General features: G+C 36.1%; 1 protein-coding gene across 2 annotated transcripts; it reads left to right on the forward strand.

The window, feature by feature from the left end:
• On the forward strand, positions 1-26,060 carry PPM1B (protein phosphatase, Mg2+/Mn2+ dependent, 1B). Of its 2 annotated transcripts, XM_010016642.1 has the most exons (6): positions 1-103; positions 2,506-3,369; positions 5,214-5,331; positions 13,170-13,281; positions 17,000-17,057; positions 22,640-23,240. In XM_010016642.1, exons 2-6 carry the CDS (start codon positions 2,524-2,526, stop codon positions 22,943-22,945), a joined length of 1,440 nt encoding a protein of 479 aa, XP_010014944.1. In that variant the 5' UTR covers positions 1-103; positions 2,506-2,523; the 3' UTR covers positions 22,946-23,240. The 2 variants fall into 2 exon arrangements, with proteins under 2 accessions (XP_010014944.1, XP_010014943.1); XM_010016641.1 differs by lacking the exons at positions 1-103; positions 22,640-23,240 and adding an exon at positions 24,537-26,060.
• Positions 26,061-26,785: the final 725 nt, after the last annotated feature.

Raw genomic sequence — 26,785 nt, forward strand, 5'->3', positions numbered from 1 at the left:
CAGGACATGCTAAACTCTAAGTTAAAGGACAAGGTCTGAAGTGTTGGAAGACTTCTCTCATTTTGGCAGCACTTGAGTCCTGTATTACATTTTTGCTGGTTTTGTGTGCTTTTGAAGTAGCATTATATTGTGTGTAGTTTGTGAATAAGTGGTCATCAGCTATTAGAATTCTTCCACGAATCTCCTTTACTGGTTGAACTATTAAACTATGTGTAGCTTGTTGAGTTCTTGACAGAGAAGGTCAGTTGCTGAGAACAGTTACTTGTGGTGATGTGTAGCTCTGCCTTGCTTTGCTTTTATGACACTATTTCACAGTGATTCTTTTTTGTTTGTTTTTTTAAAGTAAGATCAGATCTTTTAGGAAAAAGGGTTCCGAAAAGCATTTTGGCTGAGGATCTCGTGAAGTATTGAGTTCTTTATTCCATTGCTGTGTGTCACTTCTACTGATTTGCAATGTTGTAAATATTCTTTTCAGATAAAGAAGGAAAAATAATGATGCAAATAACTGTGAGCAGAATGTCACTTTCTACTTTCACTTGCAAATTACATACAGTGTGAAGCTTACAATGCATAACAAGGTTGTGTAGTCATTTTATCTTCATCTTTACTATCCCAGGTATTATAATTAGAGGCCAGTGGATGGTGAATACAGAGATAAAGAATTAAGATAATATTTGTGGTTTCTTGTGCATGGAATTCTTTAGATAATATCATGACATTGAACTAATTGGGAAAGTGGGGGAAGTTTAGAATGGACAGTATGTGTTTGAAAGTACAGAAAGTATTTTGAGAATGTTAGATGTGGGTTTGAAGTCATTCTGTAACTTAGTTTTTTGTATGACGTGACGTGTCACTATCTGAAAATTGGTACTTCTGGTTTTGTTTTATAAAATTCTGTTTAAGGATTTTTTTGTGTTTATATGGAATAAATCAAATTGGTAACAGTCTTTGAGCGTGTTCTCTTAATAATTTGTGTTTACTCTAGATTGTGCATGTGAGGATATGTGCCTTGTACATGGGAGGCCTGATTTGTAGAGCAGAAAAGGCTCAAGACACTTTATTTGGTGTCATACAATTCCTATTTTTAATAGCTACTTAAGACAATTTAGCAAGCACAAGATTCGTGTGTTGTAAATGGGACTCAGTAGCAGAAGATTGGTACATAGAGACAAGTAACAAGTGTGGAGTTTACTAATAAATGAGAAAGTATCAAAAATCATGGCAGCATCTCATAGCTGGACTAGAGGGAAGTAATTGCACAGTGTTAGCATTTATACTGTCCATGCAAAACCTCAGTTTCTAGCTGACTGTTTGAAGAAATCATCTTCTCAAGTAAATCTTCCTGAACCTGGAGTTCATTAGTGGTTTATTCCATGTCAGAACAGGTAATTCGAAGACTTGTAATTAGAACAATACACAGTACTCAAACATAAGAGCTATTTAAATTCTGGTATTTCTCAGTTGAGGTGGCTTAGCCAGGTGCTTTCTCTCTACTCATTTTAAGAAAAAGTACATAAAGTAATACGGTGTTCAGTCTCTTACAGAACCACAGTGCTCCTTTCACATAATATTCGTAGCACTTGAATCAAAAGCCGTTAAACCTGAATTAAGACACAGAGTAAAACTAGGCTAAAAAGTAAACCAGATATGGAGTTGCAGCAATATTTGGGAAAGTTTGTAGAAATTTGTATCAAAGTAAGAGTGAGAGACACAGTTCAAAAGAGACATAACTGGTGAGCTAATTGTTGCGGTTTTGTAGTAGTGGGGATCCTTGGCACCTCCCAGAGGCCACTGTAGAAAAGAGGTAGTGTCAAGTTTGGATTATCTGAAGGAAAGCCCTAAAAAGGGAGATTGGATGTAAAATCTAACTGTAATTTTTTCCTGATTGCATTGTACTATAATTATATAATGTATTAAGAGCATCCTGAGTGAAGTTCTCTTGGATCAGAGTGGGATTTGCTGCCTTGTTTCCTTTGGCAGATGGTCTGCATTCCCCTATTGTCACTTTTGCCATGCTTTACTAGAATGCAGAAGTAGCAGAGTATATGCAAGGATAGTGAGACTAGTCCCTGTTCATGAAGTATTAGCTTTTCTTCATGCTGCAGTAAAACTGGAAAGGGGATAGGAATGCTATGGTTGTTATTTTTCCATCATGAATTAGTTTCTGTGGAAAATGACAAAATGGGCAGGGCTGCGAAGGTATGTAAACTGCTTCACCTTCATATGGAGAGCTTTTAACTTTGTTGAAGTAGCTCTTTAACAAACAAAACACCCCACCAAAAAAAACCCCAAACAAACAAACAAAACAACCTAAAAATGCAAACAGGTGTCTGTAAATTCACGCTTTGATTGTGTAATTTATTACTTTTTTCCTCCTATTATAGCTGTTGACTTTCCACATGTTCATGCTTTATCACTTGCTTTAAAAAGAAGAAAGACAAGGAGAACAAAGCTTATATGGAGTGGTGATTTTATAAACTAAGACTTTTCTTCTCTGTTTTCCAGATTCAATATTGTATAAACATGGGTGCATTTTTGGATAAACCAAAAACTGAAAAACATAATGCTCATGGTGCAGGGAATGGCTTGCGTTATGGCCTCAGCAGTATGCAGGGATGGAGAGTGGAAATGGAAGATGCTCACACAGCTGTTGTAGGTATTCCCCAGGGCTTAGAGGACTGGTCCTTTTTTGCTGTCTATGATGGTCACGCAGGATCTCGTGTTGCAAATTATTGCTCTGCACACTTACTAGAACACATCACTAACAATGAAGACTTTAGGGCGACAGAAAAATCTGGATCTGCTCTTGAACCTTCAGTGGAAAATGTCAAGAGTGGAATCAGAACTGGCTTTTTGAAAATTGACGAGTATATGCGCAATTTCTCAGACCTCAGAAATGGGATGGACAGAAGTGGCTCAACAGCAGTGGCAGTTTTGATTTCACCTGAGCATGTATATTTTATCAATTGTGGTGATTCGCGTGCTGTTCTCTATAGGAATGGACAAGTCTGTTTTTCAACACAGGATCACAAACCTTGCAACCCAAGGGAGAAAGAACGAATCCAGAACGCAGGAGGCAGTGTAATGATTCAGCGTGTTAATGGTTCATTGGCAGTATCTCGAGCTCTGGGGGACTATGACTACAAATGTGTTGACGGTAAAGGCCCTACAGAACAACTTGTTTCTCCAGAGCCTGAGGTTTGTGAAATTTTAAGGGCAGAAGAAGACGAGTTTATCATCTTAGCTTGTGATGGAATCTGGGATGTAATGAGCAACGAAGAGCTCTGTGAATTTGTTAAGTCTAGACTTGAAGTATCGGATGACCTGGAAAAAGTGTGCAATTGGGTAGTGGACACTTGTTTACATAAGGTACGTACCTGTTTTCTCCAAGCAACTATTCTAAAATTATCTTCTGTTTAGATGGGTGCAGTGTTAACAGCTATTCCTGGCCTTCCTATTCTTCCCCTTTTACCTCTTAGTTCCCTCAACCTTCTGTACCTATTTGACTATATATCCTTACTGAAGAATATACATCATCATCCTTTGCGCCTGAAGAGGTGATGGCAATTGCAAAAAGAGGTTTATTATTTCCTCAAGTAGTTCTTGCATATGGTTCCAGCTCTAAATTTTGTTTCTAAATACAAATTTTTTAAAAATTAATGAATTCTGTGCAAGGTTTTTTTATTGTTTTTCTTTCAAGTTGAGCAGTGCTTGTATCCTTTGCATAAATCCAGTGTTTGCGTCATCTCCTCTTCAAGGTATCGTTTATCTGTCATCTGAAGTGGTGTCCTCAGCTCATTGTTGTAGCTTAGGTGGAGAAGCACTACTGCATCTGAGCTTGCTTGTGCTCATCAAATTTTGTTTGCTCAGAGCAACTGCAGGTTGGTCTACACACGTTTTGTAGGTATACCATTTCTAGCATTCCCTGAAAAGTGCAACTCCTACTAGTGCAAATAGAGTTCCTTCATTAGGCCACAGACCAAACATCCAATTTTAATGGAAACATTAGAATTCAGAATTCTAACACTAAAGGGGGTAGCTGACCAAGCACTTGACCAGCCTTGTTAAAGGGTGGTCACACTAGTATACTTTCAGTAAAACTGAGCCCTGAACTCATGTTTATTTTATAAACTCAGATCCTGGATCTCTGCAGTTTGTGATATTAGAATGTTGTCCTCTGTCTTCAAGATGTTGTACCATGTAATATTAACTGCTGTAAAAGATGGGTGTCCCTATATGCTTGGTACAATAGGGAATAGTACTCCTGAGTACAATAGTACTCCTGAGTACTTCCGAAGGAACTTATTGTAATGTCAGATTCCTACTGAATTTCTTCAGGAGGAGGAGTTGTGCTAGATCACAGGAGCTATCCAGTAGGCTGAGTTTACACAGAAACAATATGCAGTGACTAATGGCACTTCAAATTCTACCAGAAGAGGGGGAGGAAAAGTTAAGATCTTGATTTCAAACCAGAAATTTAAGTTACGGTTCTGGTGAGTCTCCTTGTAAGAGACTTGGACACTGACGTTTCAAATTTGGCAGCGGCTTATAATTTTGAAAATTAAGTATGAGCAGGAAAGTGGTATCAGAGCTTACTAGCGAAGATCTGGCATTAAAATTAGTATCTGACAAAAGCTGTTGGCTGATCCTGCTTAGCATGTGATAGTCTGTAAGGTCAGCTTGGCCATACTAAATGAATTACTTTTTTGTACTTACTTTCTTCAATGTGGTACATATGATAGAGGTGCATTCTGATAAACAGACTTGTAATGAATGTAATGTCTTCCTTGAATACTCTCAAATTGAAATAAATTAGTAGCTGGAGCTAACTATTCTAGCAGTCTAGTAATCTAGGCTTTTCATTTTGCAACAGGAGTTGTTTTTTTGACTTGGCTTAAGGTAACATTCAACAACTGTCTAATTTCTGACCTGTTTTCTTGATAGTATTTTTAAACGATTGACATGTGAGTGATGTCAACCATTTAAATATCTTAAACTTTAAGGATGTACAGTAAAACTCAGTAAAATTCAGTTTAGCAAGTAGTTCAGTTGGAAAACTTAGAGGTTCTTTTTAATCAAAATAGAGTATTATTGCAAGTTTTCTTCTTTCCCAAGTGTATCATAGTACTGTATTTGGAACAAGTGAAAATGTGACTAAAATAGAAAAAAAAACAAAAAAGATTCTAACTCTTCTTTTTTTCCTTGTCATATAGGGGAGTCGTGATAACATGAGTATTGTACTAGTTTGTTTTTCAAATGCTCCTAAGGTTTCAGATGAGGCAGTGAAAAAAGATGCTGAGTTGGATAAATACTTGGAATCACGGGTTGAAGGTAAGAAATCCATTTTGTTCATTAGAAATACTGTCATAACCTTCTTGAGCATGAAAACAAAACTCCCAAAAGCCATCATGCCACTATATGTTGGGTCAAATTCAGGCCTGGTTACAGGTATGATTTTTTTTCTGTGTCAGGAAAAGTGTTTTATGCCATAAATGTAGTTTATCCTGGTATTCTGCAAGCATTTTCTTAATGTGAGCTTTAGGGCTTTGCTTCTGTCTTTACAGGTCAAAATGCAACCACTGACCTTGTAGAGTGTTATATCAGCTAAGTAATTTGTGATATTGCTAATGTATTGCTTATATTAAAAGAAACTCTTGTGATACCTGTTCCCTTTTTTGTTGAAGTATTTGACAAAAAGAAAAGCATATTCTGAGTTTTCATGAAAGGACTACTTATTAATCTAGTTATTAAAGATTTTTTAACTGCTTCTATTTAACACAGTTGTGAGTTACTTTTTACACCAACTTTTTTTTAAATGGACTTTGCAAAAACTTAACAGACTATAAATGATCAAAGTGCCTATGAATGCAAGAGCCTTAAATCATCCCTTTACGTTCTGAATGCTTATCAAGGGTGTGTCCTCTAGAAGTTAATGGAGGACTAAACTTAATTCCTAACCACTTTCATTTAGTCACTGATTTTATAACTCTTATCTAAAAGTTTGAATGCAACTTCTCCCCTTAGGCAGATGCAGTTAAAGGAAAGTTAGCTTCCCTAAGAATGAAAGGTTTGCCCTTGTTTATTTAGTCTTTCTCTGCAGTGTTCTTAATGTCAGAAAAACTGACATTTGGAACAGGCTTTCAAACTGTTGCTTTTAATTTATAGTCTTTTATCACTGATTAAGGCTGTTCTAAGGTCTGACAACAGCTATGTGTAGTGGTCTCCTGGTATCTCCAATCTTCTCAGTTATTCCAGTGTTCCAGGTATAGCTCAGTTTTGGTAGAACTGACTGAACTTCAGGGCTGATACTGAAAGTTTGCTTTTTTTTATAATACTGTTCTTATGCTGGCACAGTTCTTTGCAGAAGCAGCCCAGACATGAAAATAACCGTGTTCTTGGAACAGTTTGTCTTGCTGTTACACACATGTTGCTAGGATAATACTGTGAAGTAGCATCATTGGAGAGAAGCAATCAGTGGTTTTGAAAGCCTTGTTGTTAAGATGCTTTAAACTTGTGTGATCTTATCAGAAGAGTACTGAAGCACTATCTCCCACTTATGGTGATGCAGCTTATTAACCCATTTGTTGGAGCTGTGAGTTACACTAACAGTATTCAAGAAAGGAAAGGGTTTACTGAAGAGAAAGCTGACTGAGATAACTTGTACCCATTCTTGACTTCTTTTGGACCTGGACTGGATCAATAGAGTCAAGTTCAACTATGCTTCATGAAGAGGTGGGCCTTTTCTAGAGGGACAGTAAGTTGCGTGGCTGCCTTAGATGTTTTTGTTCCAGGTGCTGAGACCAGTAGTTTAGCTATAATAATGCTGTCTTGATGAAGCTTATATGTGTTTGTATTGAAAAATGTTATATTGGCAGTCTACAGGACTGTTCAGCAGAGTTCCATGGAAGTAATTTTAAATTTGGGTGCCAGGATGTTTGGGACTTCGCAGGTCAGAACCAGCATGAAGCCACCATTTGGAAACTGTAACAAGGTCTCAAGATATTAACCAGTTCTGGCTACAGACTGCCTGAGCTTGAGCATTTTTCATGAAAGAAGGTGTGACTGGCCAAATCTTCTCAATATGGAGATGGAAACTTTCCAGGCACATAAGCATGGTGTGTGTAATTTGCAGAGGTGTAATACTTTCCTTCTCTTTATACCTATTTGGTGAGAATTACTAATACTGTACTCCAACACTGTCACATAGGAGATAGATGCCATTTCTGTTTTTCTTGTTGGCTTTGGTTTATTTGAATACCTGAGACACCCACTGGCTTTTTAACATACTTTAATGGATACTGAAAAGACTGATTGGATGTGCTTTTTATTGGAAAGTGGTTGATATCCAAATAAGTAGCATGAGGTATAAGTGAGAAGTAATCCTACACTGTAGGTCTGAGGAGATCAGGAATCTTCTGAGAGTGTACAACAGCAAAAATCCCACAGCTAACCATTCAGAACTTTAACAGTAATTCAGTGTAAAATGCAAAAGTGACATGAAAATGTACATGCTGCTGCTGTAACCTGGTTGCTATGGACAACTGTTAGTTTTGTCACTTTAGTGTCAAAATTCTTGAACTTACTGTAATGCTAGAAATTACACTTAATGTAGATACTATACGATTTTTTATTTGTGTGAAACAGCTGTGAAAATCACAAATCATTCATGTTCTTTGTCTAGATTTTTTTTTTTATTGCATCCTTCCTTAACCAAATGAGATGAACTTGGAATTTTTTTTTATTTTCTTTTTTTTTTTTAATTTTTTTTTGGTATCTGCATTAATGTTCCAGTAATCTAAATAGCTGATGTAACAAACCTTAATTTTTAAATACATATAAGAAGGCCTTCAGGCAACGATACAGGTTATCTCTGAATCTGCTGCTGCTGTGTGTGGTGTCTTTCTCTCTTGTTTAAATGGGACCTAAATTGAAATGGCTTGCATATTTGTAGTTTCTGTGGAGATTAGAGAGAGCTAATGGTCACTTCAAATGCTAACTCCAGACGTGTTTCTCAGAACTTGGCTTACATCCCAGGCTTCCTAGATGACACTAGTTGAGATAAATACCTGTTATCTTCCTGTGTCTGAAAAGAGTACATGAGCTGTTAATAGGCTCTGAGAGAGAGCCAGGAGCAGTTACCTGCACTGACAGCGGTCAGGTGTGCTCTCACTGGTTACTGGCTAGTATTCCCAGCTTCTTGGTGGCTCCCCTCAGTTAATGTATGGAACTGCAGTGTATTTTATTGCTGTCGTAAGTGAACATTAATAAGATTAATAGACAAGTTGTCAAATAATTTTGATCAGAGTGACTGAATTAACTGAGAATGATGTAGGAGGCACTATTTGCTTGTAACAGTGCGGTTTTATAGCATAATTTACACTCTAACTTATCAGAATAACTTCTTGGCAGAATTGTATGTTAGCTATATTGTCATATTTGACAAATATTATACATGCCAAAAAAAAAGTGGAGAGTCTGTAGTATGAACTGATGCAGAGCCATTCTAAATTTAACTCAAAAGGATTGCTAAGCTTAAGTGCTCCAGAGAAGTAAATTGCTTCAAAGCTTGGACTTCTGTTGCTTCAGCTCTTCTTGATTTCCCTCCCTCTACCCTGCATGAGCTGCCTGTGTCATTATGTGTTCTGCTTATTGGACAGAGCGCAAAGCCTTTAAATGTCAAGCATTTAGCAGGGAATGAGAGCATATTTGAGGAAATTCTGTCAAGAAGTGGAGAAAATAAAGGAGACTGATTTCAGAAGAACTTGAAATATTTACCTGTTTTCTAGCAAATTCTTGCATTCATAACAAATTCTACGAAGTTGTCATTTTGACACAGTCTCCAGTTGTTGGACTGCAATTTCTACCTTACATTTGTTCCTTGAGTATTACTAGTTCAGAAATTATACAGAGAACCTTTAACAGAATGTTTCAAACCACTAAGCAGCATGGGGAGAATTGTTTGGAAAGATGTTGGATTATTCTAAAAAAGTAGATTTAGGAGTTTTAAGTAGCGAGCAGAAATAGTTTTACATTTAAAAAAGAAAAAAATAAGGTGTAGGGGAACGAGTATGATCTCAAGTGTTGGAGTAGTAAGGAAGTTTGGGAAGGTAGAACATCTTTTTGATCAGGAAAGGACAACTGCCATGGTCATTTCTTCGTTCAGCTCTAAGTGTAGTCTGGAAAACAGTGCATAAAAGACCTGTGCCTGAAAAGTTTAATCTACCTTTAATTCTAAAAACTTAAACCTTGGTAGGTAAGTCATGATGTTGATAGCATGGATTTGAGCATCTCTTCTACTTATTTTCATTTGTTTAGATGTATTCTAAATATGGTTTACACCTTAGGATATTCTTCAGGGAAGTACGTTTGTTATTTATTTGTAGTTCCAATGTGTTTTGAAGCTCAGAATGTGGTAAGCCAGGTAGCTAAGTCTAAGAATCTGTATGCTCAGTTACAGCAAGTGATTGTATTTAGTGAGAATCTGTAGTAGATTTACCAATGTTTAAAATACCCAACTAGATGATGACTGTTCCTTTCAAAAGGCAAATAAGGGACTTTGCACACAATAATTTAACATGAACAGCAGTGTTTCTATGTCTGTTAAATAAACAGCTCACAAGTTACATTCAGTCATTGATAGCCAATAACAATTTTATTTATACCTGTAGTAAAAACATTCTGGGGGGAAAAAAATCAACTCGTCTTAGAACTACTAAGCTGCAAAGATGGAGAAGTTGTCAAAAACACAAACTACGAAATCTCTTAGATACTCTTGTCTGTGAGTGACTAATTTAAATCAGGGCAGGATCGACACTTAATACAAAATCCTTTGGGACTTCCTGAAGCAGTTTTAGTTTGAGCAGTGGTACTTGTTCTTAATGAATGTACACTATTGTGCAACATGGAATACTTTTTCTGTTCTTTTGCGGATGTTAAATTTCAAGCTGACTGGACTAACCCATCAAACATTTTAGACAGCAGGTTTTTTTGCTGCTGCACTTCGGTGTTTTAAGCTCTGGCTTTGGAGAGAAAGGCATTGTTTGAGGCATGCCTTTGTTTTAAAAAAAAAAAAAAATCTGTGTTCAAAAGCAGTTTAATACTTACACATGTAACATTTGTACTTTGTCTTTGTATGTTCCTAAGAGATCCTGTGTATTTGTACAATGAGTTGTATTAGTAGTTACATAGGGTCTTTCTAGATTTATGGAAGGAGAATTACTGTCTCAGTACAAAAACAGAATTGGGGTGGTTTTTCTTGTTTTCAACAGAGTTATTAAAAAAACAACCTCAGCAAATGATAGGTTACAGAGATTTCTAGTGGAAGAGCTGTATACTGAAGCTCTTTTGCTAGTTTGGGTCTTGAGGTTGACAGAATATGCACAACTGCATTCCAAAGCTGCCACTTCAAGAGTATTCCAAAATATGTATGAAGCTGTAGTCAGTAGCTTGTAATTAAGTCATTTATGATGGTGAGCACAGCCCTGCATCTTCCTTGAGTCACTTAACTGAATAATTTCTAAAGTAATGCAGAAATGGACGGTACTTAAGTTATGCCCCAAACAGGGGTGCATGCTCTGTTAAGGCTCTAATAGTCTTAATACTAGATGAACACTCACTTAATACAGTGAGTTGAATGGTGCATTTTACTTACGTGGAATATATACTGTATATAAAGCTGATTTGTCACAGTATAGCTGGAAATCAAAGGGGATGCTGGAACATAGAAAACTTGTAATGCTGTCTGGTTGGGGACTTATATAAAATTGAATTTTCAAAATGCTTATGTCAGTTAAGTGTTAGGCTTTTAGTGGAAAATATTTTGAGTAAAGTAGATTGCATAGTGGACATTCATGAATTTACATACATGATAGTATCAGGAAATGACTCCGTAAGCGTCTGAATTATATTAGCAATGCAGATGTAGAAGTTTTTGTAATCATGTTTTGCACATTCATGGGGGAAAAAAAATCAATTGCAAGGTTATTCTTAACATCATAGAAATGATGGTGAAAACTTTATAAATGCCTATAAATCAGTTTCAGAGAACATTTGATTTATTTCTCTAGTGGCCTTTGTCAAACAAATCCCCAGTGTGTATCTGCTAATTGATGTGTAATGAAAAAAGGTCATGCTTGGTCATTTGCTTTGATTGTCGAATTTTCTGTTAGGAATCTTTTTAGGAGATGATCAGCTCGGAATTCGTGATTGGGCACCTTCTAGAAATAGAGAGATGATGTTCATGGTTCAGTTCAGCACTCCCTGAGTAGTAGTTATGGAATTTAAAGTGAAAGTAATACAGTATCAAGTAAAAGCTTTCACTACAAGGAGATATACAGTAATCCTTAGTTGTGATCACTTTAATTCCCTTTTAAGAAGATCTAAAAATCTTATACTTGCACCAGTATTTAGTAACTGCTTATTTCTGTAGCATTTCTTCTTACAGATTCTTGCTATTTGCTAACTTCTGGTATGTGCAGAACCAGGTGTGCTCCTGGTATAAAAAGCAGTACTTGCACAAGACACATTTTCTATGAGATGTGAGTCTGCATAATTACATTATAGTGTTATAATCTACTTCTGACTTGGTAGAACTGCACAAAAGGATGCAATGAGCTGTGGCTGATTTATGTGAATGCATGTGGAAGAAGTGATTAAAATAGTAATATTCAAGCATACCTTTATAGTTGTCACTTCCTTTGCTAGCCATGGTTCATTCTTAATGGATGGATGTATGATAATACACTTACGGTTTCATGGAAGAATATTTATTCACTTCTAATGGTAGTATAGCTAGTTTATTCATTGCAGACAGTTTATGGTGTGGACTTTAAATCGGGGTGTAGAAGCACAGTACTTATTTGTTACAAGGTAGTAAAACTATTCTAGAAGAAGAAGTATTGCTTTAGGGATGGTTTCCTGATACAGAATGAGTGAGTACCTTGCAAGCACTTTTGTTGTTTTCAGTAGTCCTGAGAGAAGCCTGCATATCACTTGCTTTCTAGATATGTGACAGGCATCATGAGAGTCTCAAATCCCAGAAGATTTAGAATGCAGTGCTTAAAAGTAGGTAGGTGATACACTTTTCTGCTAACTTCAGCAACTCAAATTGTAGCTGCTTCTGGCTTCAGTTGCAGGCTCTAAATCAGACATCCAGAATACAATCAATTGACTGTAAGAAATTAATCTGTTTGTCCTTGGATAGTAGCCAAGATGCAGACTGACTGAAGTTTTTTTAGGGTGATACTTGATTTCTTTTTAATTCTTTTGTGGCTCAAACAATTTTTATCTAGAATAATGCCTACAGGAAATGGCACTCCATTCCTTGATGTAGTTGATTTTCAGCAAAAAAGGTAATTCTTAAAAATGTGACACATGCATACAACAACAATGTGTACACAACTTAGTGAGCCTTTTTCTGCCATGGTAGTAGTAGTTGAATGACTAAGGGCTGGTGACTGGTAGTGTTACGCCAATGTCAATATATGTGCAGCTAATACGCTTTCACCTTACAGCAGCTTTGATGAATAAGAACATGTGAAGATTTACTTCAGTTTAGGCAATTCTTTCCCAAGGTGGAAGAACTTCCTAGCACTGGACTTTCATGATACTTCTGCTTTGAAAATGGAATACTGTATTATTAATTATCCATCATCAGTTCTATATTCTGTTTTGACCACATGAGTGATAATTGGCCATCGTATATGCCACTATATACGCATGATGATCTTAGTGTTTATGCATGGAAGATTCAGGCCTTTGAGAATACAATGTATTACTCACAATGAAGTAAGACCGAATTCCTGGGAAGCACTGGCTTTATGGCATGTAACTTCTGAGTATGTATTGCAATGCAACAGGAAGGTAACTGAAACAGACTCTGAAAACAGGCTGCTTGTCTCCAGAATATTTCATCCAGGTCACAATCTGCTTCTGACTTTCTCTGAAAGAGAATGGCTAGAAGCATACTGGAAAGGCAGGCTATGGATTTGAATATTTCTGTTCTGCCATGCAAAGTCTGTGTACCTAAAACGTAAAGAATGTTTTCCTATTTAGATGCAGCTTTTTCATAATGTCTCTGTTAAATAGTGATAGTATCTTGTATTTCAGTGTCTTAAGGAATGGGTAGTATTAATTCAGTAATCTAAGGACTTCTTCTGTTTTTGAATTAGAAATTATGGAAAAATCGGGTGAAGAAGGAATGCCTGATCTTGCTCATGTTATTCGTATTTTAACTGCGGAGAATATCCCTAATTTACCACCAGGAGGTGGTTTAGCTGGCAAGTGAGTACATTACTGGAATTTCTTGAACTGTTTAGTTCACTGAAAGAAATACTTCTATTTAAATGTGTTAAAACTTTTCTTATTGTAACAGCTATACTCAAAGAAAAAAGTTGGGTTTCATATTTGAAGCCAGTTTACCTTTTGCATTTCATAACATTTGTGTCACCATTCTTTTTCCAGACTGGTAAGACGAAACAGGTTGATCATATTCTGGTACATAACGTACTAGTTTACTATTTCTTTATGTCCATTTTAAAAAGTTAAAAATATTTATTCTTGTCTTTTTACTGCTTTACATTTGTTAAGAACTATCGATAATGTAACCAGAATATTGAAATACCAACTTAGTTCTCCTGATGCCATGTTCCCTCCACCACCTAGTGTCCCTTACAAGTTTGGGTTGATGCTTGTTTGCTCCGCAAACATTCTTGTGAGAAAATTGTTTTCTTTGTTTAGTCATAAACTGAATGTTAGATAAGCAAGAATATGGAACTAGCATATGCCTTTTAAAACATAATTGGAATAAATATTCAGAAATTACATTGGTTTTCTGCAAAGGCTAATGGCAGTGTTCTAACAACCTATAATTTAAGGATTTTAAAGAACAGAATTTAGGATTACATAAGCAACTGTTAATCTAGAATTCCCCAAACAGTGGGACCCATTATTTGCTCCCTGGCATAAGTCAGGTTCCTTTTGGAATCTTTGTATTTTTCAAAACCTAAAATCCTGTCCCCCGAGCATTTCTGTATACCTCCATTTTCATTCTGTGCTCTTACTAATGAGCACTGTTAGCCATGATAATTTTTTTTTTTTTCCTAGCCTTGTAAGTACCTGTATGTTCTGGGCCTTTTTCTCTGCTTGTTGTGTATTCCAGGCATTCAGAGAAGTTGTGGTGTGCCTATTATTCTTATTCTTCTATTCTTCTTAGTACCTTGCAACTGCTGAATGAATTGGTGTGTTCTGTTGTTTAACTCATTAATAACTGCATCATGTACTGCTTCATTATTCTGGAACCTTTACATCTAACGCTATTTTCATTTGTTGACCACATTACATTTTTAATGGGCTTAGGTTCAGTATTTGCCTTTTTGATGCCCTTCTCTTAATTTTGACTTTTAAAGTTTTGCATTACAGAAAACTGACTTTGGGAGGTGTACATGCAGCTTCTTTTGAGAGAGAATCATACAGCACTAACTTTTTCTTGGCCTTCAAGCTTAGGATGAAGACAGGCAGTGATGTATTTACTTCACTTGCAGGTTTGAGCTCCTGAGTGGAAGTTTTAAAGAAGTACAACTACAGAACCCAAACCCATGTACCATGCAATTTAACACTTCTTTTCCTAACAAGACAGTATGCTTTGTCTTGAGAGCCTTACCTTGTGGTTGTTACCAGGACATGAAGAATTCACAATTTGTCCTTCTGTTTGAACTCCAAGACAGAAAGAGCTGTCTGTGGCTGACTCACATCCTTGGTTTTTGGACCAGTTATAGTTGCTCCTGGTTTTTAGTATGTCTGGGCTGGAGAAATGCAGTGTGATGTTACCTGGACTAGAGTATTTTTGCTAACCTTAAGGAACCTCTGAAGTAGCTCCACTTATACTGGCATTGTGTACTTCCTTCAAGCATCTCTCTTGTGTAGAAGCCCTACTGTCTCGCATTTTGAGACAGGAGATCCTGAGTTTTCCCATCAAAGAACAGAAACACGCTGTTCAAAGAAAAAGCAAGTTGAAAAGTTAGGAAAATTCCCAAGGGTCTGAGTTTTAAGTCTGATTCAAACCTTTTGCAGTCACCATCTGCTGCTTCTATGACAGGCTTGCTTGGACTGCGTAGGTGTTTTCTGTTCGTTGACATGAGGTGCCATTGCTCTCTGTAGTACAGATACTTGGTCAGAATTGTGCCATTCCTCTGTCACTAAATGTGCAGTTAAACTGAAAGAACCCTTTCATGTGTCATCTGCAGAAAGATTCAGTTTCTTTTCTCTAGGAAAATCTTCAATCACTGTTGATGGATCCGATAGTAGCTCAGCTATACCTTCTAGATTTCTTCTTGAAGTGTTGATTTTAACTTATGTGCCCTTGGAGAAGTTGTTCTCCAGTGGACTTTTCATATCGGACATAACTTTTTTTAAAGTGTTACTGTCAAACTAATTCTTGTCTTTCCTGGAGCTCATTTAGACACAGCCCAGAAACTTTGTGTGTGAACAAGCACAAATAGCATATAGATCAGTGTGCTTGGGCTTTGAGTTTTCGGATGTGTCTGCTATGCTTGCCTTCTGCTTGCCTTGGTGTAGTATGTCTAGATAAATGCTAACTTCATCAATATGTATTGCCTCTGAACACATGGTAGTACAATATGTTTTCAATGTTGTACGCTAGTGGTCATCCTGAGATTTGACACACTGTCCCTTGCATTCACTGCTTCATAAACAATCTCCTAGATTTCTGAATACTTTAATAAACACTGTTTTAAATGCTGGATCATGACTGGAAAAATATACTCTGATGCTGGACACTAGATATTGAGATGACCTGATTTATTGCTTTGTCCCAGAGTGGGCATACTTGCAACATCACACTCAAAACCTGAACTTTTCTGTTTTGAATGTGCTTTTTGCTTTCTTGGTGTGAACATGAGAACCTAGTCATACTAGATCAGACCAAGGATCGTTTTAGCTCTGTGTCCTGGCCACAGGGTAGCGGAAAGTAGGTGCCATGGGAAGAATATAAAACTTCTCCTACCATTATTCGGTTTCCAGCTTCTTACAACTGAGGTGCTTCCCGATCTTGAGGTAGCTTATGTGCTTAGTGACTTAGAATTTCTTTTCCATGAAGTTAAATACGTTCAGAAGGAGTCTAATCAAGCTTTTAGCATCTTTAGTGTTCTGAGGCAGAACGTTCTGTTGCATCGAGAGCCATCACTATATTTTTCAGATGTTTACTACTGTCTTAATCTGATGCCCTTGTGGTCTTTGGAAAAGTCAACAGTCAGTGTTTACCCACATTCTGTAAGACATAATTTTTGTAGATCTTGGCCACTTCCATTCTTGAGAGGCCTAGTTCACTTAGCAGTTCTTTTCTTCTTGAAGCTGTCAGTAGCTTTGATGTGCAGATACAACCTTTTTCCTCTCAGAAGTCTGTTTATACTTTAGGGTTTGTTTTTTGGTTTTATCTAATGGCATTTGGGGTTTAATTTCTACAGTGTGAATAGGCACTGGACAATGCATCTCAGAGGTTGTATGCTCTGGAGACAGCACTTAAAGAGTTCATGGGCAAGTAGTAACCTAGATATATGTAGTAAAAATGGGGAAAACCCCATCTGTCTTCAAGTTCCACATCCAGAAATAAGGGAAGAAAAAACATAAAATATGAATAATTTTATTTCAAGTAAAATACAGACTTAAATGTTACTCTTGGCAACATTTGACTATGCTGGAACTTCTTAAGATGGAAAGAGGTAGATTGTAGACCATGGGGAGGGGAGCATAAGGAAATGTTTTGCCTTTCTTAGTCTTCACAAATCCTAACTTACTGCTAAGTCCCCACACATCATATTGAAAGTGAGTAAAGGCACTGAGAGCAGGCTTCATCTTACTAAGAGGCAGGTTAAAGGCAAAATATCTTAAACACTTTGCAGTTATTGCTGTACTCAAACTTTTTAAATTCTTAATATTTCAAAGTCATTTCTTGTGCTTAATTTTTTTAAACTTCTCTTTTTAGGCGTAATATTATTGAAGCTGTGTATAGTAGGCTGAATCCACACAGAGAGAATGAGGGGGTAAGTTCCCATTTTGATTGCTACGCTGTTTTGGTCAGGAGAACGCCAAAGTAGTTCCATGCATGAAGCAGAAGTGTACATCACTGCCAATAAAGGATTATAAACACAAAATATATATTTTAGCATACAGTTCATTTTGACCTTGTTTTGGGTGGATCTGATACAGACTTCATCCTCAAAAAGACAGCGAACTGAAATCCAATTCTGAAAGACTTCTAAAACATTTGGCTCGTGCTTTTTCAGCCCAACCTGTGAGGAAACAATGCAGGGGGTTTCTAAATTACAGTTTATTATTCTCAAAAAAATTATGGCCAGCATATTAATTATTTAACTACCTATTACGTCTGCTATCTAGAAATCTATTAGAAGAAGGGGCAAATATAATTCCTGTTGTCTTCTGTAAGTGTGGAAGACCTTGGTACACTGAGTCTAAAAGATAAAGAGACACTAATATTGACTATTTCTGTAGAGTTTACACCATCTTTAAATATCCTGCGTTCAGTGGCCTGAGAAAAGCGTAAGGGGCTTTTTGTTTACTTCAGTTCTGATTTCTAAAATGGCTTACATTCTTCTGCCCAGTTCCCAGTAAGTTGAAGTTTAAATAGTATGTTGAAATATGGTTTACTCTAAACCTGATTATTAGGTGGTTCTTAATATTAGCATGAAGAGTAATAACTGGTGATCATATTAGTTGTGGTTAAATTTAAAAAAAGAAAATCATTGGAAAACTTAAGAACTGATAAAAAAACACCACTGCTTGTGCATGTGTTTCATTTCCTGTACAGTTCATGTATATTAATCTGTGAGGGTACCCATTTGCTTTCTAGTAAGTTCTTTGTCATATTTTTTCTCTTCCGAGATGGCTACAAGGTCCTCAGTCAGGTAGTCATTACAATGAATGGGGTGATGTCAATTTTTATTTTAAATACTTTGAAATGATCAGCTAAGTGCCTTGAGGTTGTGAATATGCAGTCTCACCACAATTGTGTTTTTCTCACTGTCATCTCTTGCCTACTTGTATTTGGTTTATTCTCTTCAGTTAGAAAGCTTGTATAGGTGGGAGGGGCCATTTTTCTGTTAAAATAGAAATAGAGAAAACATATCTTAACATTCTTATTTTGGGTTGGGTTTTTTTGTGGGTTGTTTTGGGTGGGGGTTTGTTTGTTTGTTGGGGGTGTTTTGTTGCTGCTTTTGGAGGGGGAGGGTTTTTTTTTCTTTTTTGTTTTTAGTTTGAAAGTGATGAGAGTATTCACTGTTAGTTTAATTTTCAACAAATTTTCCAGCTGTACCCCCAAACAAGCTAGACAAAATTTCCCTCTTTTCAGCTTCTTTAGTCCTTCAGGAAACTCTGCACCTCTATCAGCCTGTCACTACTTTCCATATTTACCCATAAATTTGTTTCGGTTTATGGGGTAAAGTTATCGGTGAAAGTGGCTTATTTGAAGATTATGCCATAGGTTTTATAAGCTCTTGTTGCTTGTTTGCTTTTAAGAAAAAACAGGTTTGTCTAATGATAACTTTCTAGTACTGTCATATGCCATAGTTGCATTTATGATGCATCTAAGTCCAAATTTGCCTTTCAATAGCCATGCAAGCTTGCTAAAAGTCCTAACATCCAGTACAGCATCCTTTTTGTGTATTGACTACTTCCATGAAATTTTCCATTATAATTTAATAAAATGAAGTAACTGAACTAAATATGCAAGTTACTCATAAAAGAACATAGCTTTAACCCTTATTACCATTATTAGCTTTGACCTTTATTGCCATTAGAATCCCTGGGTATTTGTTTCGAGATTGGGTGAAGGGTGCAATTCTTGTTTGCACTTCCCCAGCCAGTTGGAATTGCTGTCTTACTGTCCTTCAAATGGATGAATTTAGTGGGCCTCATCTCTGAGGTGATGAAAGCATGACTTTCTTGCTAGTCTTACTCAGTTCTAGGTATATATATTGTGATCTCAGTCTTTTGAACTGAACACTCTAGTGCACAGGGTAGAGGAGTAAAAGGGAAGAAAGCTGTTCAGTTACTCAACATCAGACTTCCCAGAATATTACACACTGTGATAATGTTGCTACATATCTCACATTTAAACAGGAAGCAAAGATAGGAAGGAAACATACAAGTACATGCCAATAATGACATTTCCAACTGAGACCAAAATCTAACTAGTAAATGCCCATATTTAAGCTAGTATGAAGCAAGAGTGGAGCTTCATACAAAAAATTAGGAGCTACAGACACAGATGCTGAGTCTGCAGAGCATAAAGGTGCAGGCTTGCACTGGGGAATCCTTCCCTGTGTGTAGTTAACCATTCTAGTCTTCTGTCGAATACTGCTGTTACTACCTGTAAAGTCTGCCTGTGACACTCATCTTCATCTGATGATTTTATAGAAGGCTAGAACCAGGGTTTTTTTGTTTTACTTTGACAAAATCAATGTAGTTAATTGCTAAAGTATTTATGCATGCAAGTAAAAATTTTTTTAAAACCCACTAAAATCCACAAAACCAAAACCAACCAGTTGACTTTTGTAACTGAGAATATCTTTCTTCTGAAGAGTATGCTTTTTAGCATTTAACAATTAAACTAGTTACTATGAGTGAACTGGATCATAATAGCTTTGAAAGTAAGTTCTTAGTACATGAATTAAAACCAAGGTAGTATATTTTTCTGGATTAGCTTTGTTTTTTCTCAGCACTACAAAGATTTTAGTGTTTTGCTTAGAGTTTTCTTTGTCATCCAAGACAGTGATTGTAGAGTGGTAACTTCCTCCAGTTTTTCACATGCACATTTGCTGAGAATCCTTGATATAAAGCCTAAGTAAGAGGGTGTGAGACACTGCGAAGTGAAAGAATCCTCACCACAGCACTAATCGGAGATCATTAGTGTGGCTTCAGGGTATAGCAGTCATATGGTTTTTTCTTTTAGGCGTCTCAGCAGACTTACAAGTATTTTATAAATCCAGGGCTGGAGAGTGCACTGAATTGGGCTCACAAAGGACTTTGCCAGTGTTTGAGCAGAGAGACTTGGCTAAAAATGTGGTGGCTGGTGCCTTTACATAGATACCTGTTATGTATTGAGGCTTTGCATTTTCAGATCTTAAAAAGGAATTTAAAAGAACTTCTTCATAGCTTAACAGTTGTTGCCATTCTGATACCACTGAGTCCTTGTTCTAGTTAATATGTTTAGGTATTTACTCTAATGACTCTACTTTGACCTTATTTAGATTAAAAAAAAGAAATTCCTTGTTTGAAACAACAGGTTTATCTCTTGCTTTTACTAATACTGTACACTTTGATAAATCAAATAATGTCATTAAGGGCTGCTACAGATAATTTTAATATTCTTACACCTTTAAATATTGTAAATCCTGTCCCTAATACATAGTAGCTCTTTTTATTATATATGTAATTTAACAGAGCAGAACTTGTGTAAAAATTGTGAATGCTCATGTCAAATATAGCTAGCACAAATTTATTCTTGTTTTTATGGTCAGTAGCACTAAGTTGAATTAGCACATGAAAGAAGACAAATACTAACTTGCACAGAAATCATACTTTTCAGGGACCTGTTCTGGCCACATATCATTAGAAAGAAAACTGTGGTATAGTGTATAGTATATAAAAGAGGCAGTTTCTGTCTCACTGTTGTCTGTGGGATTTTTTTGTCTGCTGAGACAATGAGAGAATCTGCTAAGATGAGGGAAGTGCAAGATAGCCCACACTCCTACTACCATTTGAATTGTTTAGGAGTCTCAGGGCTGCTATTACATTACTTACTGCTTTTACACTTCAGTGTTTTAAGGGAGCAAAAGTATTCACTTCAGTCTACCAAAAGATATGAATATTGCAAAATACAGAGATTCAGAGTGTATGTTTGCTAATGTCAATCTCAGAGCAAAACTGATAGGATGGAGCAACTATGGACTTTAGATGTTCTCTGAATTTTAAAAAACTGGAACTCCAGGTCCGCTGCCATATTTAATATTAGCTAGATAAATGCATAAATAGTATCCTTTTGTCAAAACCTAAGTAGGATACATCTGTAGGATCATCTTTATACCCTGAGTTTTCACTGACTTTGCGCTCATGAGGCGTTGAAACAGTCCCACTTCATATGTTAAAACTAACTCCTTTAACTTGTTTCTCCTCATTGGGCTCTTGAAGAGCTATCTGAACATGAAAATGCTAGTACATGGGAGTCACGCATCTCAAACTAAGACCTGCAGATGACAGTTGAAGTGTGTCTCTATTTGTGGAACAAGTTAAGCTTAGAAGGATAGCATTATATGCAGTAACATTCATTTGTGTGGTAGATTTGTCCACTTTTTAACTTAGACTGTGCTAATGAGTCTCAGGGCTTCCATTCCAGCAACATTAGAGCATCCAAAATATTACTGAACCCAAGAGATTGTCTTAATACTGCAGTTAAGCTTGTGAGTGACTGCAATACTTGTAGTTTATGAAGCTTTTGGATTAGATGACAATAAAACAAGGTCAGCATGAGAATAAGGCAGTCTGCATTTTGCCTCTAATGTATCACAGAATGTGCCAGCTTCCAGTGATACTGTTCCATTTGTCTAGCTTGATAACTTGCTAGATATTAATAATTAAAATGTAGTATTCCCTTCAAGCAGTGGTGCCACTTTAGCACTTGAAAGTTAAAATACCTAGTATCAGTGTCAGAGCACTGTAATAGATGTTCAAGTCTATTGCCAATTTTTTTCAACCAAATGCTTGTAGCCATACAGGTGGTCTGCAGAGGAGACCTCCATTCCTTAATCAGTGCTGTTAATCAGGTTCTGTGCTGTAAGTTAAGTTTGACTTTATATAACTGTTCTGTTAATTTTTATAAGTAATACACACATCTGCCAAAAATAGTGCCTTACGTTGTTTGAACACCACCACTCCTGGTGCTCATAGGTAGCTGCTTGTTTCTTTTGTGGCAGAATCATGCATGCAGAAATCAGGGATTGTTTTCTAAAACTTTGAGCACTTATTTTGTTGTGATGCTTCAACTAAACTAGCAGTAGAGTTACCTGTTCTCTGTAGTAGGTTTTTCACAGGACTGTGTTGCTATTGGCTGTGCAGAAATTCACCATTAAATATATTGACCTGATGGCTAAAGAAGCTTACATTTACAAATTTTTCCAGAGTTGTAGGGAATATCAGCTATATTCATCAAAAGACAGTTTGAATCAAGATGAAGTTAATTGGGAGGAGGTACCACATTGACAATGTCTGGCTCAAAATAAATTGGAATTATTCAAAATGCTGGGTTAATGGATATAATTTCTTAAATTACCATGTTGTATAAGAGAGACAAACTTGGTGGTATTCTGAGATGTGTGTTGCTAATACGGTGGTTTATATTCAAATTGAGCAAAACTGATGTTTTCTCAATTGGAAAAAATTGCGGGTTTGGGGTTTTTTTGTTGGGTTTGGGGGTTTTTGGGGTGGGGTTTTTTGGTTTTGGGTTTGTGGGGTTTTTTGGTTTTTTTTTTTTCTTTTTTGTTTTTAATATCGTTAGAAAATATTCTAGTTTAACTACTGATTTTTCTGGGGTCTTGAATCTTAAAAAAAGGACCCTGGCGCAGCCGAGGAAAGTGGAACGCAGGGAAAATTGGTGGAAGCACTCAGGCAAATGAGAATTAATCATAGGGGGAACTACCGCCACCTCCTGGAAGAGATGCTGACTAGTTACAGGCTAGCTAAGATGCAGGGAGAAGAGTGCACTGCTGAATCAGCTGCAGCATCTACTTCAGATACTCATGCTGGACCCAGTGACCCCGTACCAGACACTCACACAGAATCTGGGAATCTCCTTGCTGAAATACAGAGCTCAAGCGAAGATTCAGGGATGAATGAGCTGAGTGACAAACAGACGTAACGTTTTATGTAGTGGATTTAATGCTTCACTTCACTTGGCATATTTTCCTTTGTTTATATCTCAACATTTGTCACATCTATCCTAGAAGTCTGTTTGGTTTTACTTTAGTTATTTGTACAGATTGTTTATACTAAGCTCTTTTTTCCTTAGAAGTTCAACCACTATGGTATATTACAGTAATTGCATCTTATGTTGTGTAGCAAGCAGTTAACTTCCCATCTGAGATTTTGATTAATTTTTTTTTTAATCCTGTGACATCAATAACAGGAATCTACCATGCTAATGCAAAAATAAACTTTAAAACTTTTTCTTCTAATTACATTCTTAAATAATAATTTTGATGGCATATGTTTGCAAATTGTACAGTAATTCACATTTTAATTGTATCTTTTGTGCAAATAATGGAATTATACAAATTCTCCAGGTTTTTTCCCCCAGTATCATATACTGCATGTTTGTATTTGAATTGTGTATAGTTTATAATACAGCTAAATTACAAAAACTATTAAGTTTTAGGTTGTCACTTATTCTTCATGAAATGTGTTTTGGTTTTTTTCAATTTAGATTGTATCCACTGTTGATCATAAATAGCAATTTTTCTAGACAACTGTATTATTACTTCCCAAGTTGTAGAATAACATATAGCCAGAAATGGAAATGTACTTAAATTTAGTACCTAGTGTCAAGTTCTAAGAATTTGTGTTCAAGTGAAAATAAAGAATATGCTGTGGAATAATACCTGTATGCATATTGACTCTTTTAAGCAAGTAATAAACTTCCTTTAAAATGCGATCGTTATGACATGATGTGAAACTTTTCATAGCTACAAATATTAACTCCTGATGTTCGTTAGTTTCTACAAATATTTCAGTAATTTTGGGTTTGGCACATTCATCATAATCCTGTATTTGGGCAGCATTTCTCAGGTTCAAGTTGAACATCATCCATATAAATGAATAAATTGGCTCTTCTACCCAGTTTTACCCTCTACCAAATATTTTCTGTGTCTTTTGATGTGCAACGCATATATGTACACAGATCTTGTATTTGAGTAGATCAGTGATAATACTGGGAGTTTAATTTGGTGGTAAATAATCTCCTAATAAAACCAATCTGGAATTCTTGGGTCAGTGGTCAGTTCATAATATAACACTTGCACAAAAATATCATTCTTCCAAATAAGTACAAATTTCATTGCCTTAATGAAAAAGAGCTTCTGGGAATTTCTTATGGACCAGGAATGCCTGAAGAGCTGAGTTCCTTAGTATTTTATAGATCTATTTTTTTCATGTAGTCCATAGATGTAGTATCTATTGATAGCTATGATTTAGCACAGTTTTAGATAATACTTGTGTTTAAGTCTTTCTGCTATAATAACTTTACTGGATTCATATTTTCTAAAAGTAAATTCCCTCATGAAGTTGAAGAACAGAGAATGTTTGTGTGTGGAAGTGGGCAGGTATGGAAAAAACTGAAAATGTCATCTGTCTTACACTATTCTATTTAATTGTGCCACTGAAATCCAAAGTGCAACAAAATGTTTTCTTTTGTATTGGTGAGTAGTAATATTTCTCCTCTTCTTTTCCTGTAGGGTGCTGGAGATCTAGAAGATCCGTGGTAGCCTTACAAATCTACTAAAATGGTTTTGATTCTGAAAGGGGGAAAAAAACTTTTAAATCTGTTTTCTTCAATACAAGGGAAAAATTCTGGTGGATTTCCAACATTTTGTGAAATGGGCAGAAAGATATTAGAATTTTCCATCATTTGTTCATTTTTGTGTTTTCTGATATTGCCACTCTTAGCATTGCCTGTACTACAGTATTTTTACCAGCCTCAGGCACACTGATTACATCTGTAATGAACTTTGGCCCTAAAAAGGAAGGAAGGAATGTTTCTCTCAGCAGATGGGTACACGTACCTGAGGTGCACAGGATCGTGTGTGTACTCTGAAGATAGGCTATGGCTAAATAAGATGTGCAACACACAAGCATGAGAGAGAACGAGTATTTGTTTGAGACATGACTTATTTCACTTTACTGAGTTGGAAGGCTTTGCAGCTCTGTGGCTTGGAAGTAATTTCAATTGGGCAATACGCTATCAGATGTGTATTTTTATTTTTTTTTTTAATTTTCCAGTTTTACCTGTATTACCAGACCGTTAGGTTTCCCTGCGGTGTCCAAATTGTGATACGTTGCCTACTGCTTGCTTCAAGATAAGTGTATTTGGCAATAATATATGAAGATTCTAGGCATCTAAAACCAGTAAGAATTTTACGCATGTGTACAACACACCCTTAAACTCTTGCTAGAGAAAGATCTTTTAAAAAAACAAACTGATGAATTTATAGTTAGTAGTGACTTGCTTTGACATCTCTCACAGCTGCAGGTTTTTTAAGAAAAAAAAAATTGCTGAAAATTTGCCTTTATTATAATGTAAATTGTGATTATTTTTTGTTCTATATGTGGTTTTCTATAGTTTTTGATTTTTTTCAGCGTAAGATACAGACAGAAGTCGTGTAATATGGGTATAATTTTTAATTGTTTGCATTATTTTCGAAGTTCAAATTATCACTTTGAGATTACTATAAATACACTTAAAATTATCTATTTTAAATTAAGAAAATATTAGAGATATTTTCATGGGTTCAATGACCTTTCATTTTATAAGCAATGGGCATGGTACAGAGTGGCTGTCATGTAAGGTACTTGAAGATTCTTAGTTTAATTCTATTTTTGCAATAACCTTGACTTTTTTTCTGACTTTTGAGTTGTGCATGTAATGAGTCCAGTAAATGCTGAAAATGGGAAGAGTAAAGTATTTATCTAAAATAAAAGCTATTGGGGAGGGGAAACAATGAATGTATCCATCTGTACATGATTTACATGCTGTGGATGCCTTGTAAACATTTTCCTATTTGTTTAAACTGTGTTTCAGCGAGGATGTAATTGCCCTTGTGTGTAGTTTTAAGCTAATGACAGTCATCAACTGGTTTTGTGTGAAATGGAATTCATGGTATTTTTCTGTAACTTTATCCCCATGTCTGTAAAAACCACATGCTCTTTCATACTGGTGCCGAAGGGCAGCTTTCCCAGTCATTTTGATTCACTGTGTATCTTTTTTTTTTCTTTCTTTCTTTTCTTCTTTTTTTTTTTTTTTTTTTTTTTTTTTATTTGGTCTAGAGAGGATTATTGCCACAGTATATTTTATTTATTCATTAGATTTTAGCCTTGTAAGTTAAAGTGTTCTAAATGATGATGTTAACAGGTATTTGTCCCTTTACTGGTTTTTTTGGGGTTGTTAAAAGATAGAGAATGAAGAATGCAAAATGGTTTATTGTTCAGACTGTCCGCTCTGGTCCAACCCTGTACTGATAGTACCTTCCCAGTATGATATTGTGATGTTTCATACAATACAGTGAACATAACCAACTTGTTATCTTCAATAAAGGATTGCTAAAACAGTGTGATACGCTTTATATTTTCTTGAGAACTATTTATCAAGATGATGCGAGTGTTCTATATAAAAAGATAATGAAATAGGACTTACAAGGTATCTCTTAGTAATGGATTTGTGTTTGTTCCATAGTGAGTGTGGCTTTTTGTCACAATAAGCCAGAAGTCTCAAAGTGGGCTTCTCTGTGGGAGACAGAATAGTACAAACAACATTTGGAGCTCCTGGGGCAAATCCAGCCCAAGTTCAGCTGGAGCGAGTCTTACTCCAACTATAGGAGAGCATTCATTTAAATTCACATTAAACTTGAATTTTTAATAAATCTGAGGGTAGACCTATAAAGTTTTACTTTTGTACAGTGTTTTGGATCGAAAGTTCTCCAACATTAAT

The sequence above is a fragment of the Nestor notabilis genome, unplaced genomic scaffold (assembly GCF_000696875.1).
Source record: "Nestor notabilis isolate BGI_N333 unplaced genomic scaffold, ASM69687v1 scaffold33576, whole genome shotgun sequence".
Lineage (NCBI taxonomy): Eukaryota > Metazoa > Chordata > Aves > Psittaciformes > Psittacidae > Nestor > Nestor notabilis.